The sequence below is a fragment of the Mesoplodon densirostris genome, chromosome 2, assembly GCF_025265405.1.
Source record: "Mesoplodon densirostris isolate mMesDen1 chromosome 2, mMesDen1 primary haplotype, whole genome shotgun sequence".
In the NCBI taxonomy this organism is placed as follows: domain Eukaryota; kingdom Metazoa; phylum Chordata; class Mammalia; order Artiodactyla; family Ziphiidae; genus Mesoplodon; species Mesoplodon densirostris.
This window is the reverse complement of record NC_082662.1, coordinates 4,692,392-4,706,024: the sequence shown is the minus strand read 5'-3', so window position 1 is coordinate 4,706,024 and position 13,633 is coordinate 4,692,392. Positions and strand designations below refer to the sequence as shown.

At 50.7% G+C, this 13,633-nt stretch overlaps 1 protein-coding gene across 1 annotated transcript; it reads right to left on the bottom strand.

Moving 5' to 3' along the window:
• Positions 1 to 665: 665 nt before the first annotated feature.
• Positions 666 to 8,804, bottom strand: PHF13 (PHD finger protein 13). The gene is made up of 4 exons (XM_060088895.1): positions 8,409 to 8,804; positions 5,930 to 6,031; positions 3,750 to 4,284; positions 666 to 3,315 (listed from the first exon to the last, which is right to left on the bottom strand). Exons 1-4 carry the CDS (start codon positions 8,445 to 8,447, stop codon positions 3,089 to 3,091), a joined length of 903 nt encoding a protein of 300 aa, XP_059944878.1. The 5' UTR covers positions 8,448 to 8,804; the 3' UTR covers positions 666 to 3,088.
• Positions 8,805 to 13,633: the final 4,829 nt, after the last annotated feature.

Here is a 13,633-nt window from a genome sequence, read left to right as displayed (position 1 = left end):
GGTACTTCTGGGCCCGACTCAGGCCCAACACCCCCAACTGGGCTGGCCGGTGCAGGTTTCACCCCAGTTCGCTGAAGCCCATCACCTTCACCTCCTTGCCTTGGAGCCTCGCACCCACCCCCAGTCTTGGACAAGGCTCGCCACCCACTTAGGCCAGTATTTTCAAGATTTTAAGAGGTGTTGATTCACACATTTTGGCAGCTCCAACGTCACAGGAGGAAGTACTAGCTGACCACTAGCTGGTACCAGATTAGTTAGGCAGACACAGCTGATTGACAGAACAGGCTCAGCCACTTGGGACCCCCAAATGTAAAGGGCAGAAGGAACACCCGGGGCGGGGTGCGGGTGATATGCTAATCCCGCTTGCAGAACCTGAGGAGGCTGCAGCTTTTACAATGCAGGGTAACCGCTCACTGGGATTTAAGCTAATGCACAATGGGATGAAGAAACTGTGAAAGCTATTCCTGTCATTCCTACTGCGGTTTGTTTCTGGAGAATTTACTAGAAAAGTGTATTAAGGGCTGTGAGCATTTTCCATCCTGCTAAACCAAACTCAGACTCTGACTTCCCAAGTCTTCACTTCACTAATCATGGTTTGGGGGTGGCGATGAACAGTCTTTCAACAGGAACACCTGAAGCTAGACATGAACCTCAAAGTAGCAATATATTTATTTACAAAATATACAGTTTCACAGAAACAGCTTCGCTTTATACACATAAGCTTTATAATTACGCAGAACCATGTAAACGATGTTAAGTGTCTGGCCTGGCCAAAGCCCACGGGAGGGGACTACTTTTGGGGTGACAACTTTCCCTCCCCATACTCCGTTACCCTCCAACCAGGAGCCCCTAGATGGGCCGTATCTAATTTGCATAAAGCTGATTGCAGCTGCCCAGCTCAATCTAACAGAAAAACCCAAGGTGTCTTGACTTCTTAGACACCCGCCACAGGGGTAAACCTGTAAAAGAACAAAAAGGAAATGAAGGAACAGAAATGGAGATGAGTATCAGATGCCTTCCAGAGGCGTCACCAGGAATTGAATCTTCTAAGAGCAATATGGCAATTGCCAGGGTTGGCAGTTCCACTCTAAAATCACACCTATTCTTAAACACACTTTCAAAACTTTGCAGAGTTTTGTTTTTTTCTTTAAAGAGAGAAACACTTCGAAACTTTGGCTAATCTCATGGTGAAGACATGCGACAGGCAATGTCATGGGGCAGATCTTTGGCAAATTCCTCTCCAGCTTTTCCTGGACGTTTGCCCTAGTCAGAGCCAGACAGTTGTCTGAGGAGAAGGTTGTTTCTAAGCCACCTTCTTACTATTTTTCTCTACAGCAGAACTTCTCCCTTGGGGATCTTCACAATAACATGGGTTTCAGAAACTATCTCTATTTTTGTGTTAATAGAAGCAACAGAATTAAAAATAAAACAAAAAGGCAGTTAGCTGGTCAACCATGAAAGATACTAGGACAAAATATAGGCTCTGATTAGCCAGTTACAGTTCAACCCCCCTGGTGCTTCAGTGAGAGAATGTGGACCAAGTTCACCTGGTGGCCCTGCACAAGGGGACCACGTGGAGAAGCCCCCAGCAGAGAGGCTGAGGGTCCATCTTTTTTTTTTTTTCTACTTCCTTTTTTGAGAGTCCATCTAGATGTAAATAAATACGACTGACTTGGGCACCCTTCCCTTTTCACGCTTTATACGGAACAATGTTTATGAAAACACATCCATCGATTTACCAAAAAAACATTTTTGAGAACGAGTATTTGAACTGCTAAAGAGCAATGTCAATTTCAGAGAAAGCTGAAGCCCTCCCTCTCCCTCGAGCCCCAGAACCACCAGTGTCCCGGGCCACACTGCCCTCAAGCAAAGGCCTGCAGGGGCTCCAAACTCGCAGGCTTCTCCAGAGCTGGCCTGCATAGGGGTCTCCTCAGTCCAGGGTCCTAGTTTAGACCTAAGGAACTCTGCACAGTTCAGTGGTACATTCCTGGAGACCGATGTTACCATATCACTCACTCACCACTTCAAACCGAAAGAAAGGCTTCAGAAGTCCTAACCTTGCCCCATGGAACCAGCAGGCCAGCCTGCATGAGGGGCATACTAAGGATAACCCATGGAAGAGGCCTTCCTCCCAGTTTTCCCTTACGCCGCTACGCAGAGGAACACGGTTCCCCAGTGACTGCCTAACCTTTAATGCTGCTACTAGAAAAAAGGGAGGGAGAGAGACAAGGAGAGAATCCGAGTGCCCCCTCGCTTGAAAACAGCTTGCTGGGCACCCCCAAGGCCCTCAGAAGCCAACTGGAGAGAAAGGGGACCCAGGCAGAAGTATACCAATACTTTTGGCTATTTCGTGCAAAAAGACAGGTTTTTTTTACATCGTGCAAAACAGGAAACTGAGTTACGAACACGGGCCACCTTGACCGCCCCCCGAACCGACCCCCCTTTCCACAGAGAAGCAGCTGCATACTGTCCCTTTTAACAAACAGAAGGAAACCTGGGGGTCACTAGCTAGCCCACCCCCAGGCTCCTCTCAGAGTGAGACCAGAGGACTCCAGCGAGCAGCCCCCAAGGCAGGGGAGAGGGAGGACCACTAAGGGAGGGGCAGCTTTGATGGTTGCTGTACAGACACCTATGGTAAAAGACTTACACTCGAGAAGAAGCTTACATGTATGGCTGTTCATAAACAGGCCGGGGAAACTGAACATCTCCTCTCGCCAACACAGCGGAAGCAGGAGTAACAGCTAGCACTTGTTCCAATCGGCGGGAGTTTGTTAACAATGAGAGTAAGAATTCACAACTACCACGTACCCTCATCTTCAGGTGGACCAACCCCACTGCGCTTGGGTGTGTAGTCCACCTCCATTGCAGAGAACACAGCTCTAGCAGCAGCTTTGGCCAACGAGGATTTTATTCAGTCACTGGTTATATACAGTTTATACCTTGGACAGCTGGTCCTTTCGCTTAGGCACCTGAATGGCAGGGGTCTGCCCGCACCAGAGCTGAGAGTTCTGTGCTCAACTAAGACCAGGGCCAGCAGGCCCATCGTCCCCTCCTATTCCTCGCCCCCAGTCTCTTTGCTCTCCAGCAGTCAGTCCAGAAACAGCTTCCGGGAGCCCATTCGGGACCGGTTGGAGCGGCGGATGTCAAACTTGGAGTCCCGGCACTTTTGGCAGACAAACACTTCCGGAACGTTGGACTTCCGGATTTTCGCACAGGACAGGTGAATCCAGGTATGGCACTCATTACACTCTATCATGGGGCGGCCAGCAAATGGCTTCATGCAGAAGCAGGTGACGAGGTCCCAGGAGTCGTCGTCTGAAAGGAGAGAACCACGTAAGAGGAGGGAGAAAACTTCTCGCAACCCCTCTCCATCGGGAAAGCCGCTCTCCAACAGGACAGAGCAGCCGAGCTGCGGTGAAACCGATTTCAAGTTTCACTGAAGGGCGATACTTCTCTCTCTGAAAATGCAGCAAATGCACAAAAAGGGCACAGAAACATGTGGCACCAGGAATTACCTGCGAGGTGTTTAGTTACGAGCTGCGTTACTTTTACATTTCGAGGTCTGTTCTGGAATCTCAGCTGTCCTCAGCTGCGATCAGCCCTTCCTAAACATCTCGGCATCCACTTTCTTGCACCTTTTCCCCCGAAGGTGGTAGGGCACGCTCCGCTGTCACACTCCAAGGAAGGGACCGCGCCAAGACCCCTCCTGCCACGCCCTCGTTGACCAGCCGCCCGTCAGGGCCACTCACCTGAATCCACCATGATGTCCTCGTCGTTGCCGGTGCTGTCCTCATCCCGGAATACCACCTGCTTGCCCTGCCGGACGATAGTCCGTTTGCCTTCAGTTTTTATCTCTTTGACCTGATCCGGTGACACCATGGCACAAGATCCACTGGATGGAGTGTCGGAGTCCCAGCCCGAGCAAGGGTCGCCGGGGGCCTGGGGGACGTCCTGCAGGCTGGGGCTCGTGGGGGTCTCTGCATATGGGTCGGTGGCTTCCAGCTGCAGCAAGCCCCCCATGTAGCCCTCCTTCCCGGGCACATCACTGTCTCTTCGCTTCCTCTTCTTCTTCTTCTTCAGCTTGTCGGTCTTCTTTCTGTCCAGCAGGAAATTACTGGGCTTGGCTCGCTGCAGGAGGGTGGGCTGCAGGTGGCCAAAGCAGCGGTCAGAGACTGGCAAGGGCACGGTGGACGAGATGTCGCTGAAACCAGCCTCCCAGCCATCACTGTCAATGGTACCAGCGGTGCTATTGGCGGGGCTGGGGCTGCTCCTCAAAGGGAGTTCCTGAAAGGACAGAGACAAAGGTGGCGGCTTCCGATTATCCCAAACAGCCCCCAGCACCAAGAGCTGGCCCACAGCAGAGCTCCCCAGGGCCCCCGGCCAGGTCAGGCCTGCAAACGTGGGAAATGCACAAGCTGGAGCTTCCCAGCTCTCACCAGCATTATTCTTTAGGAACAGTGTCATTAGTTCTTTAGTGTGACCTTCCAGATAGAACATGAACCCACAAGGGGGACCCTCCAGCCCTTACTGAACCCTCCCCCCTGCCCGAGTCAGGAACTTAGTTGATACTCAATACGTATCTGTGAAAGGAGTGCTGAAGACGCCCTCATACTGTTACCTTTCCTGATTGTACAATCTCCCCTCAATTTGTCCTCCCAAAGGATGTACTCTTTTAATTAAGTGAATATAAAATAATTGTGGGGATTTTCTGACGTCTCAAAATATTGCGAAGTCAAAGTAGGTAATTACTGCCCCAAAGCAGTGAGTTCAACTCTATGGTTCCTTCAGATCAGTCAAGCACTTTTATTTGCAAATAGTGGCAACGTTCTGCATGGCACGACGCAAGCATTATCCACCTAGCTGGTGGCAGAAACAATAAGCCAGTGCTGGGTTTGGCCTCCTAGAAATACTGGATTCCTTTCTCTGTAGCCTTACATAATATGAACAAAGCCCCTGAAGTCTGAGCACCATGGCAGTGCTGGTCCACAGTTCCGCCCATTTCTCAGCAAGAAAAGAAAAATGCCTTCATTTACATGGGATTTTGGCCACGAGTCCCTGAAGATTCTGCAATGTGGTGTGCATAGCAACAGGGAGGCCACCCACCAGGCAGGGCAGGGTGGACTGGGCCTGACCATCTGATCAGCGTGCGCCCCAGGCTCCACCACCGATTAGCCTGTGACCCAGGATAAGGAGTTCCCTCTCTGTGCCCCAGTGTCCTCATCTTTAAAATGGAGATAAATAGGGAATTCCCTGGCGGTCCAGTGGTTAGGACTCAGCACTTTCATTGCCGGGGCCCAGGTTCGATCCCGGGTCGGGGGAACTATGATCCCGCAAGCCACACAGCGCAGTGCAGCCGAAGTAAACAAACAACAAAAAAAATAAAATGGAGATAAATAATAGCTCGTACCGCGTATCACTATAACGGCCAAAAACGAGCGCCGGGCCATAGAAAGCCCCTTATAAGTACTGGCCACTAAGAGCAGGCAGGTATCAAAAACATTATTTGTAAGCAAACTTTGAAAGGGTTTTTTTTTTATGTTTTTCTTTGCGGTACGCGGGCCTCTCACTGCTGTGGCCTCTCCCGCTGCGGAGCACAGGCTCCGGATGCACAGGCTCAGTGGCCATGGCTCACGGGCCCAGCCGCTCCGCGGCATGTGGGATCTTCCCGGACCAGGGCACGAACCCGTGTCCCCTGCATCGGCAGGCGGACTCTCAACCACTGCGCCACCAGGGAGGCCCCAAACTTTGAAAGTTTATCAAACTACTTCAAGAGAAGCCTGCACCACTTCCCAGGCTGGTCCAACTTTGTAAGATAGATTTCTGCCCGACTATTGACTCAAGTCGTCCCAGGGAGCCCCTTCCAGAGCCACCACCTTGTCAAACACTCTGGTTTTGCTGCCGGCAAGAAGTCAAAAGTGCTGAAAATTACCTCCTTCGGATAAGGGATGTAGCCTGCGTAGGCCAAGACAAAGGTGCAGAACTTGTTGAAATCCTCCACGGTCCTGTGCCTCTTGGAACTGGGGGAGTATTCCTGTTAACAAGCGAGGAAAGGGAGGGCGTTTGAAAGCAGACACGTACAGGTGGGGTCGCAGAAACAAAACTAGGCAAGCTGAGGCTTTTAGGAGCTGCCAGTCACAAACACACTCTAGATTTACAAACACTCTAGAACAAGATAAGGGAAGTTTGGGTCAAGAAAGAACACTGTTTTCAGAAGTTGAAAGAGGGGGTATTATGATGTTATGCCAAGAATACTGGGAAACTGGTTAGGAGATAAAAGCTTGCACAAAAGTCTATTTCTTAGCAGTCGTGGCTTTTTTTTTTTTTTTTTTTACATTATCTGTTAGTTTCTACAGGCCTATCAAGAGCCTTTTTTGCCACAAGTTTTCCACTTTGAAAATAAGCTCCTGCTGCAGCTGTAACTAAAATCTTTTAAGTGACTTCAAAAGTCAACTACTCCTTCACATTCAGAACTCAGACCTGGGACCCTGGACCAGAATCTCGCCTGACCCCTCCCCAGCCAGGGCTGCGTGAGGACCCCCTCCTCCTACCCGGCTCTCTCCTCCAGAGGAGACACTTGCCCGGCGGGTCCCTCCACTGCTCCAACATTCGGGGGCAAGGCACCCAAATAAATATTCCCCAACTCAGAGGATAAACCAGAAACAATCCTGCTACTACCATTTGCACGCTAAAGGTGAAATACTAGAAGTTTTGGCTTGTGTGTCCCATCCCCATTCAATCCAGAAACGCCCTCGACAAGATTTCCTCCAGAGGAAGAGAGGAGCTCCAGGAGAAAAAGCTCTTATTTGCTCCTAAGCAAAGCAACTGTGTTTCACTTCGGTTCATTCGACTAGCGCACTTAGATTTTCTGCAAGCATTTCATCACCCACCCCAAGCCCATCCTTAGGAGCTCGGCTAACACCTCCAGAGCCTAAGGGCTCGCTCCACGGTAGAGTGAAAGTGGGGGAGGAAATGAGGCGGTGGGCTCCTGGGCCCGCCCCAGCCCAGCGCGCCCGGAAAACTGCGCGGCCCATGCCTGCCACCCGCAGGTCTCCTTCCAAGGGCTACACTTCTTTTGATTTTCTCAACTCGGTGCTAGCAAACCACCTCTGACCCCACCCCTCGGCCGCCCGGACCCCGAGGGCCGCGCAGGTCAGCGGAGCGCCGGAGTCCGCGCGGTGCCCAGCCCTTCCTGCACGGGGGAGAGCCTGCCCCCTCCCCGGCAAGAATTGACCGCCCTCCCTCCGGCCGGGTGGGAGGGCCGCGGCCCTCAAACTCTAGGGGAGAAGTTTTATTTCGGCGGGGAACGTGCAGAAGTGGGTCAGCGGCCGGGACGGACGCAGAGTGGAAGGCGGCGGGGGCCTCGGGCCCGGGGCGGGGAAGCCGCGCCGCCCCTACCGCGCCCGCCGCCCTGGCCCCGCCGCCTGTAGGAAAAGCAGATGGCGGTGCGGCCCCCTCCCCGCCCTCCCGCGGAAGCCGCCCCCCGCCGACACTCGGCCCCGGAAGGTGCGGGGCCCATCCCGCGGGGGAGGGGGCGCGAGTAGCCGGGCACGATTCGGGCTCCGGTACTGGCAGGCCCCGCGAGCCCCCGAGGCGGCAGCGCAGCGGACGAGCCCCACCGGCGCCGCCTCCCCTCCCCCACCCGCCCGCGGCCAGACCCGCACCCCGGCCTCGGCGGGCCTCGGGAGGGGGAGGGGACCGCGGCGGGGCGGGGGTCGGCCGGGAGAACCGAGGGCCGATCGCCGGAAGGAGGGGGAGCCGGGGCGGGGCAAGTCGAGCTCGGGGGAGGGGGCCCCGGAGGGGGACTCGAGCGTGCCCGGTGTGGGAGCAAGGCTCCGGCCCCCGCGGGGGTGGGGACCCTGAAGGACGAGCCTCCGCCACCCCAGCCGGAGGGAGCGGGGGCCGAGCGGGAATTAGGGGGCGGGACGCGGGCCACCCGGCCCGGGGGATTAGGGGAGAAGGCGGGGGCGCGCGGAACGGAGTACCCGTCCGAGGGGGCCGCAAGCCCCTCCGGGAGGGGGTGGGGGATTCCTCCGAGAAGCGGAAGCGCGGGGCGGAGGCAGCTCGGACTGAGTCCCCGGGGGCGGGGAAAGGGTAAGCCAGGCCGGCGGGGAGGGGCCGGGGGCGCAGACAGGTCCCCGGACTACGCGAGGCCGGGGAGGGGTGGTCGTGGCAACCTGGGGGAAGCGGCGCCGGGAGGACGCGGACACCCGCGGAAGGGACACCGAGGAGAGGGCGGGCGGGGAAAACCGGGCGCGGGCCCGAGTGGGGGGCGGGGTTGGGCACCCGGGGGGCGACGAAGGATAGCTGGGGGAGGGGAGGGCGGCGCTCGGCCGGCGGGGGTCCGGCTCCGAGAGCGCAGGATCGGGGTGGGGGCGGTTAGGGGCTATCGGGGCGCAGCTCTCACTCACCTCAGGGTGGAAAGCGGCGGCGCAGGAGTCGGAGTCCATGTTCAGGGTTGGGGGCGGCGACAGCGGGAGTGCAGGGGCCGAGCTGCGGGCGCCGGGCCGCGGGGCCGCTCGGGGCCGGGGGCTCCGGCGGCCGCGTAGGGCGAGGGCGGACCCGGGAGGGGTCGCCACGACTGGAGATGATGAGGGGCTCGGTGTGTCGCGTCCCGGGCACTGTACTCTTGGGCTGGCGGCTCCACAGCCGAGCAGAGTTATCGATGCAGCTCCCGCGACCAGCGCGACTGGAGAGGCGGGAGAGTCGCTGCGGGGGGGACGGCGGCAGCGGCGGCGAGCGGGAACCCGACCGGCTCCCCGACCTGACGCCCAGTTCGGCTCGTGTCTCCGGAGGGAGGGCGGGAGAGCCGCGAGGGCTGTCGGGAAATGTAGTCAGGGGCAACGTGAAACCAACGGTGAGGGGGCGTGGCGCGGGAGCGGGAGCGGGGCATTGTGGGAGTCGTATTCCCCCTTCCGCGGCTGAGGCGCACAAAGGTCCCCTCGAGGACTCCAACCCCCAGAGAGCTCTGCGGCGGCTGCCTGGTCTACGGAGGCGGTGGCTCCGGGACCTGAGACCTCCGGAGCGGGGGAGGTGCGGGGGCTCGGGCCGGCTCGGCGATGGGGGAGGGGCGGCGCGAGCGGTAGCGCCTCGGTCTCCGCGGGGGCGGGGGAGGTCAGGGGTCGCCCCGGCGAATCGGGGAGGGCCTGATGGCCTTGGTAGCGATGGGCGGCGGCGCCTGGCGCCTCCTCTTTTGCCTTTGGGATTTGGGGTCTGGGCCCCTTTGTGGGGCTGGGGTCCCCACGGCCCAGGCTGGGGCGCTGGGCGCTGACGTCGCAGCCGCCCCACGGCTGAATCCCCGTGCCCTGGACCAGGCGGAGCGAACTTGTTTTCGCGGCTGTGGCTTTTCTGGCCGGCTCCTCCTTGCCCTGGGGGTCCGGGACGGCGGACTGAGACCGAGCGGGGTGGGACCGCCCTAGTCTCCCCAGTAGGAAACACTGCGAGGTGTCGGGTTACCAACGCATTTTTAAAAACTACACCAGTGTTGGTGGTGTTTGAGAAGATGTTTGCTTTAAATACGCTTTTTTCCCCCCTCTTCGCCTGACCTTGAGACCACTCCTGTTTTCTCACTTTGCCTTGAATTATTTCCTGAATATATTCCTCACAGGATTACAACAGTGGGTGAGGCGAAAACCTGATAGAGTTATTTGGTGTTGACATTGACTTTGTTTACTGATATTTAATTGAGGAGTTGGCAGTGTTTAAATGCTGCGCTGCAGAGTATTTTACAACTTTATACGTTGAAGGTTGATTGACTCTGAACACTTAGTTGAAAATTAACTGCTCTGATAAACTTACCATAAGGAGGCCTCACGTACTTAAATATTTTTAATAACCATTTGAAAGGAAAAAAAATCTGTATACGAAATGCAAATGATTCAATCACATATTTGGTAGCTTCGAAGACAAAGAAACTGTTAAAGAGGAGTGACATAAAATTTTAAATTCAAATCAGAAAAGTGACTCATCTGCATATACTACATCAGAGCGATGATCGGAAGAACCCCTAAAAGACGAGAATCTTTCCGAGGTAGTGAGTGCTACATTGGTTGGCTCTTGCTATTTCGGTGGTTAAGATAATTCTGATGGAAACACTTAGTGGTTAAGAGACTGACTTATCTTAGCAATACTTCTTTAAGCCTCAATCACCTTAGCTATAAAATGTGTAACTTGCCTCAGTAAGTAGTAGTTTACTTTTATGATTGTTGCCACTTTTTAAAAAATATTATTTTTGCAAGATCTTCAAAGATTGGAGGGCTCCCCAGAGGTGAGAGCAAATTGAGGTGCTTTACAAAGCTAGTAAGATAAAAACAGACATTGGATTTAGCCTGTGGAAACATCATTAACATCTTCTCGCAGACTTGTCACATTCAGATGCTTTAGCCAGATTTGGAATGTTATCTGATCGGCGAGGCCAGAGCAAATGTCCTGAGGTTAGCCAGTGCTGCCCAGGGTCAGACCCACCCAGGGCAACTTGTTTTGCCTGAATATGAAAGGGCCAAGAAGGACATTATCCTATTGGTAGTTTAAAGGTGTAAATACCAAAAAAACAATAATTATTGGAGGCAAAGTTCAAATGAATAAAGAGGAATTTTTTTAAAACTGATCATTATTCCCTCTGGTATAATTTTGCATGTAGTAAACATTAAATTCCCCCCCCACCCACCCAATTAAGAAACTGAAATAAAGAACTCATTCATAGTCATAATGGGCTTGATGACAGAAGAGCCTAGAATTCAGGGACCTATACTGAACCATTCAGTCACACTAAGAAAATCCCAAACTTGGATTCTGTCATGTGACAGTGATAACTCTTGCTCAGAATAGGTATCCAATAGTTATTTCTTGAATAAGTTCTTAGTACACACAGGCGACCAGTACACCCGGTGTACTCTGCTTGTGTCCCTGCCTGCCACTCAGGTGAAATAGAAAACTTCACGGAGGAAGCCCTTTGTCTCTCCTCCCTTTGATTTCCCTTAGCAATTTAGCCCTTTGGTTTAGATGTTAATATCTATCATCCCTTCCCTAGCCTGAGAAAGGACTGTAACACCAATAATTGACCCAAATTCATAGCGTAATATGTAGCTGTGGGGATAATAAAGCTATTTTTCTCTGTATGACAGGCTTAGGTTTCTTCAACATATTTAGTTTATTTCTCAGGTATACTGTACCACTCCTGGGCTCCAGGGGGCAAATCTAGAATTCCAAGATCAATGCAAGAGCATTAGCCTCAGTAGCCAGATCCTTGTTTTCCGCTTTAAAAAACAAAAAACACCTGCTGCTGAATGCTAACTGTCAGATGATTATAGTTACTCAGGAAAGAGGAAGAAAAAAGCCAACATTAGCACAGGTTATGACAAGTTTCAAAATACTAAGAATGGTTTCCCAGTAAGTAGCTTGAGAATGTAGTTCTTTTAATTGGGTTACCAAATATAGCTTCACCTTCCTAAATCTCACTAGCTACACTGCAGTCACTTGGGGAAAATTCAGGAATGCTTTCTGCCTCCGTTTTAACTCTCTGTGCTTGAGTGTAGTTATAAACATAACCAAAGGTTTATTTTTCCTGGAATTATTTTTTGGTGCTTCAGCTTTTTGTTCGGCTTAATAGGATATTCTTATGGATTTTTCCTATCTTCAATTTTCTGCCTTTCTCACTCCCATTTCCAGGAGAGGAAAATAAGTGAAAATTCCTCAAAACTGTATTGTTTTCAACTTTTAGTACCTTGACTGCTGTATGAATATACATATGTGTGAATAAAAAAAAATTTAATAAAAAATAACAAAAAAAGAATATGTGTGAATAATTTTAAATCAATAAATTTCTAAACTAAGTATTGTCAACTTTTCATATAGTGAGGAAAATTACCTGTGCATGGAAGAGTCAAATGAATTTCTTGTGTTATGGTTTATACAGGTAAAATATAAAGATTAATAGCTAACCCTATGCGCTAAACTATTTAAATGTTTTTACTTGCAGTATATCATTTACATATAATAATGCACTTAATAGAGAATACTGTAACATTCCGTAAAGGAAGAAGTTTATATGTAGTAAGCGCATTACAAACCACACCTTAGGCAGCCCAGAATCAGAAAAAATCAGTGTGAAATATGAAAACGATGCAATCTCTTTTTGACTCTATAAATGCTATGGTATGTGTTCCTCTCTGCTCTCAAAGAAAGGAAAAAGGATGTAACAGCAACTTTTAAAATTATCTCAGTTACCTCTTGTCCTGTCTGCCTAAAATCAGAATTCAAATATCAAAATTAAGTAGTTTTCATTTTTTTAATGAAACAGTACCATTATTTGTTAATTCACATTGTATTACATTATCATAAAGTTACTTAGACAAAGACCATTTTCATGAATTTAGAAGAGGAACACTTGAAAAACTCTCATGGCTGAAGTTTAGTCTTTAAATCCATTTTCTCACAAACTATTGCTTGTTGGCTAGAGTTAACACCTTCCTCACCAAACAATGGTGCTTCCACCATGCCAGGGTGTTGGATGATATCTGAGAAGTTTAAATCCCCTTAGTTAATACAGTTTGCTGACTGTATCCATCACATTGTCATACTGTAATGAATGAATTTCGCACATTCCCATTTTGAACACATGAGATTAATGAGCAAAAAAAAAAGGGAACTAAATAGCTTGCTTGGGTTAGCAGGTTATTCAAAATTCCAAACACAGCTGATAAGTCTAAATCTGTTCCTTTCTTTTCTAACCACATTCCTTTATTGACTTAGATATATACACATGGCTTCAAATAATCTCCTGTTAGCTCTGAGCTATTAATATACTTTTTTTCCTCAAGAACTGAACTTTTAATTTTATTTTGAACTTTTAATATTTCTTTAATACACAGGTTATATATGTTTAGTACAGAAAGACAGAAAATGCAGGCAAGCAAAAACAACAAAACAAACCTAGCCATCTAGAGAAAATGTTACCTTCACAGTTTTTTGGTAGGCATACGAACACATACAACAAACGGGGCACGGGTTTGATCCCTGGTCAGGAAATTAAGCTCCCGCATGCCAAGATCCTGCATGCACCGCGTGGCCAAAATAAAAATAAATTAATTAATTAACAAATGGGGTCACACTATGGGTAATCAGATTGTTTGCTGGACATTATAACATGAACATCTTTCCATTTCAATAAATATTGCATCATTATTCTTCAGAGTAAGGCTGAAACATGAGTTAAATAACCCCCTGTTGTTAGGAATACATAAAACTGGACTCGGTTCTTAACTATAGAAACATTATTGACTTAAAAGATTTGATTTATACCAGGTGGATGAGTTCTGACCCAGAGGGACTGTAGTACTTTTCCCTACAAACATCCCACTTCCTGGCTACTTAGACTTTCTTGTCACAAAGCCTGAGCAAGTAAGCTTATTGGCCAGGCTCCTGGGCCCAGGAATGCTGCTGCCGTTAATAGCTGTGTGAACAGTCCATCTATGGGCAACAGGCAGCCCGTCTGGGTACCTGAATGTTTTCTGTCTTAGGCCTGTGCTTCCCATATTGACATTTAGACTAGATACCTTCTCACAGCAAGATGATGAGAGATTCACAAGTAGAAGAGAAAGCCTACAGTTTGCATGTCAGAGATGGAATAAGACCAAGA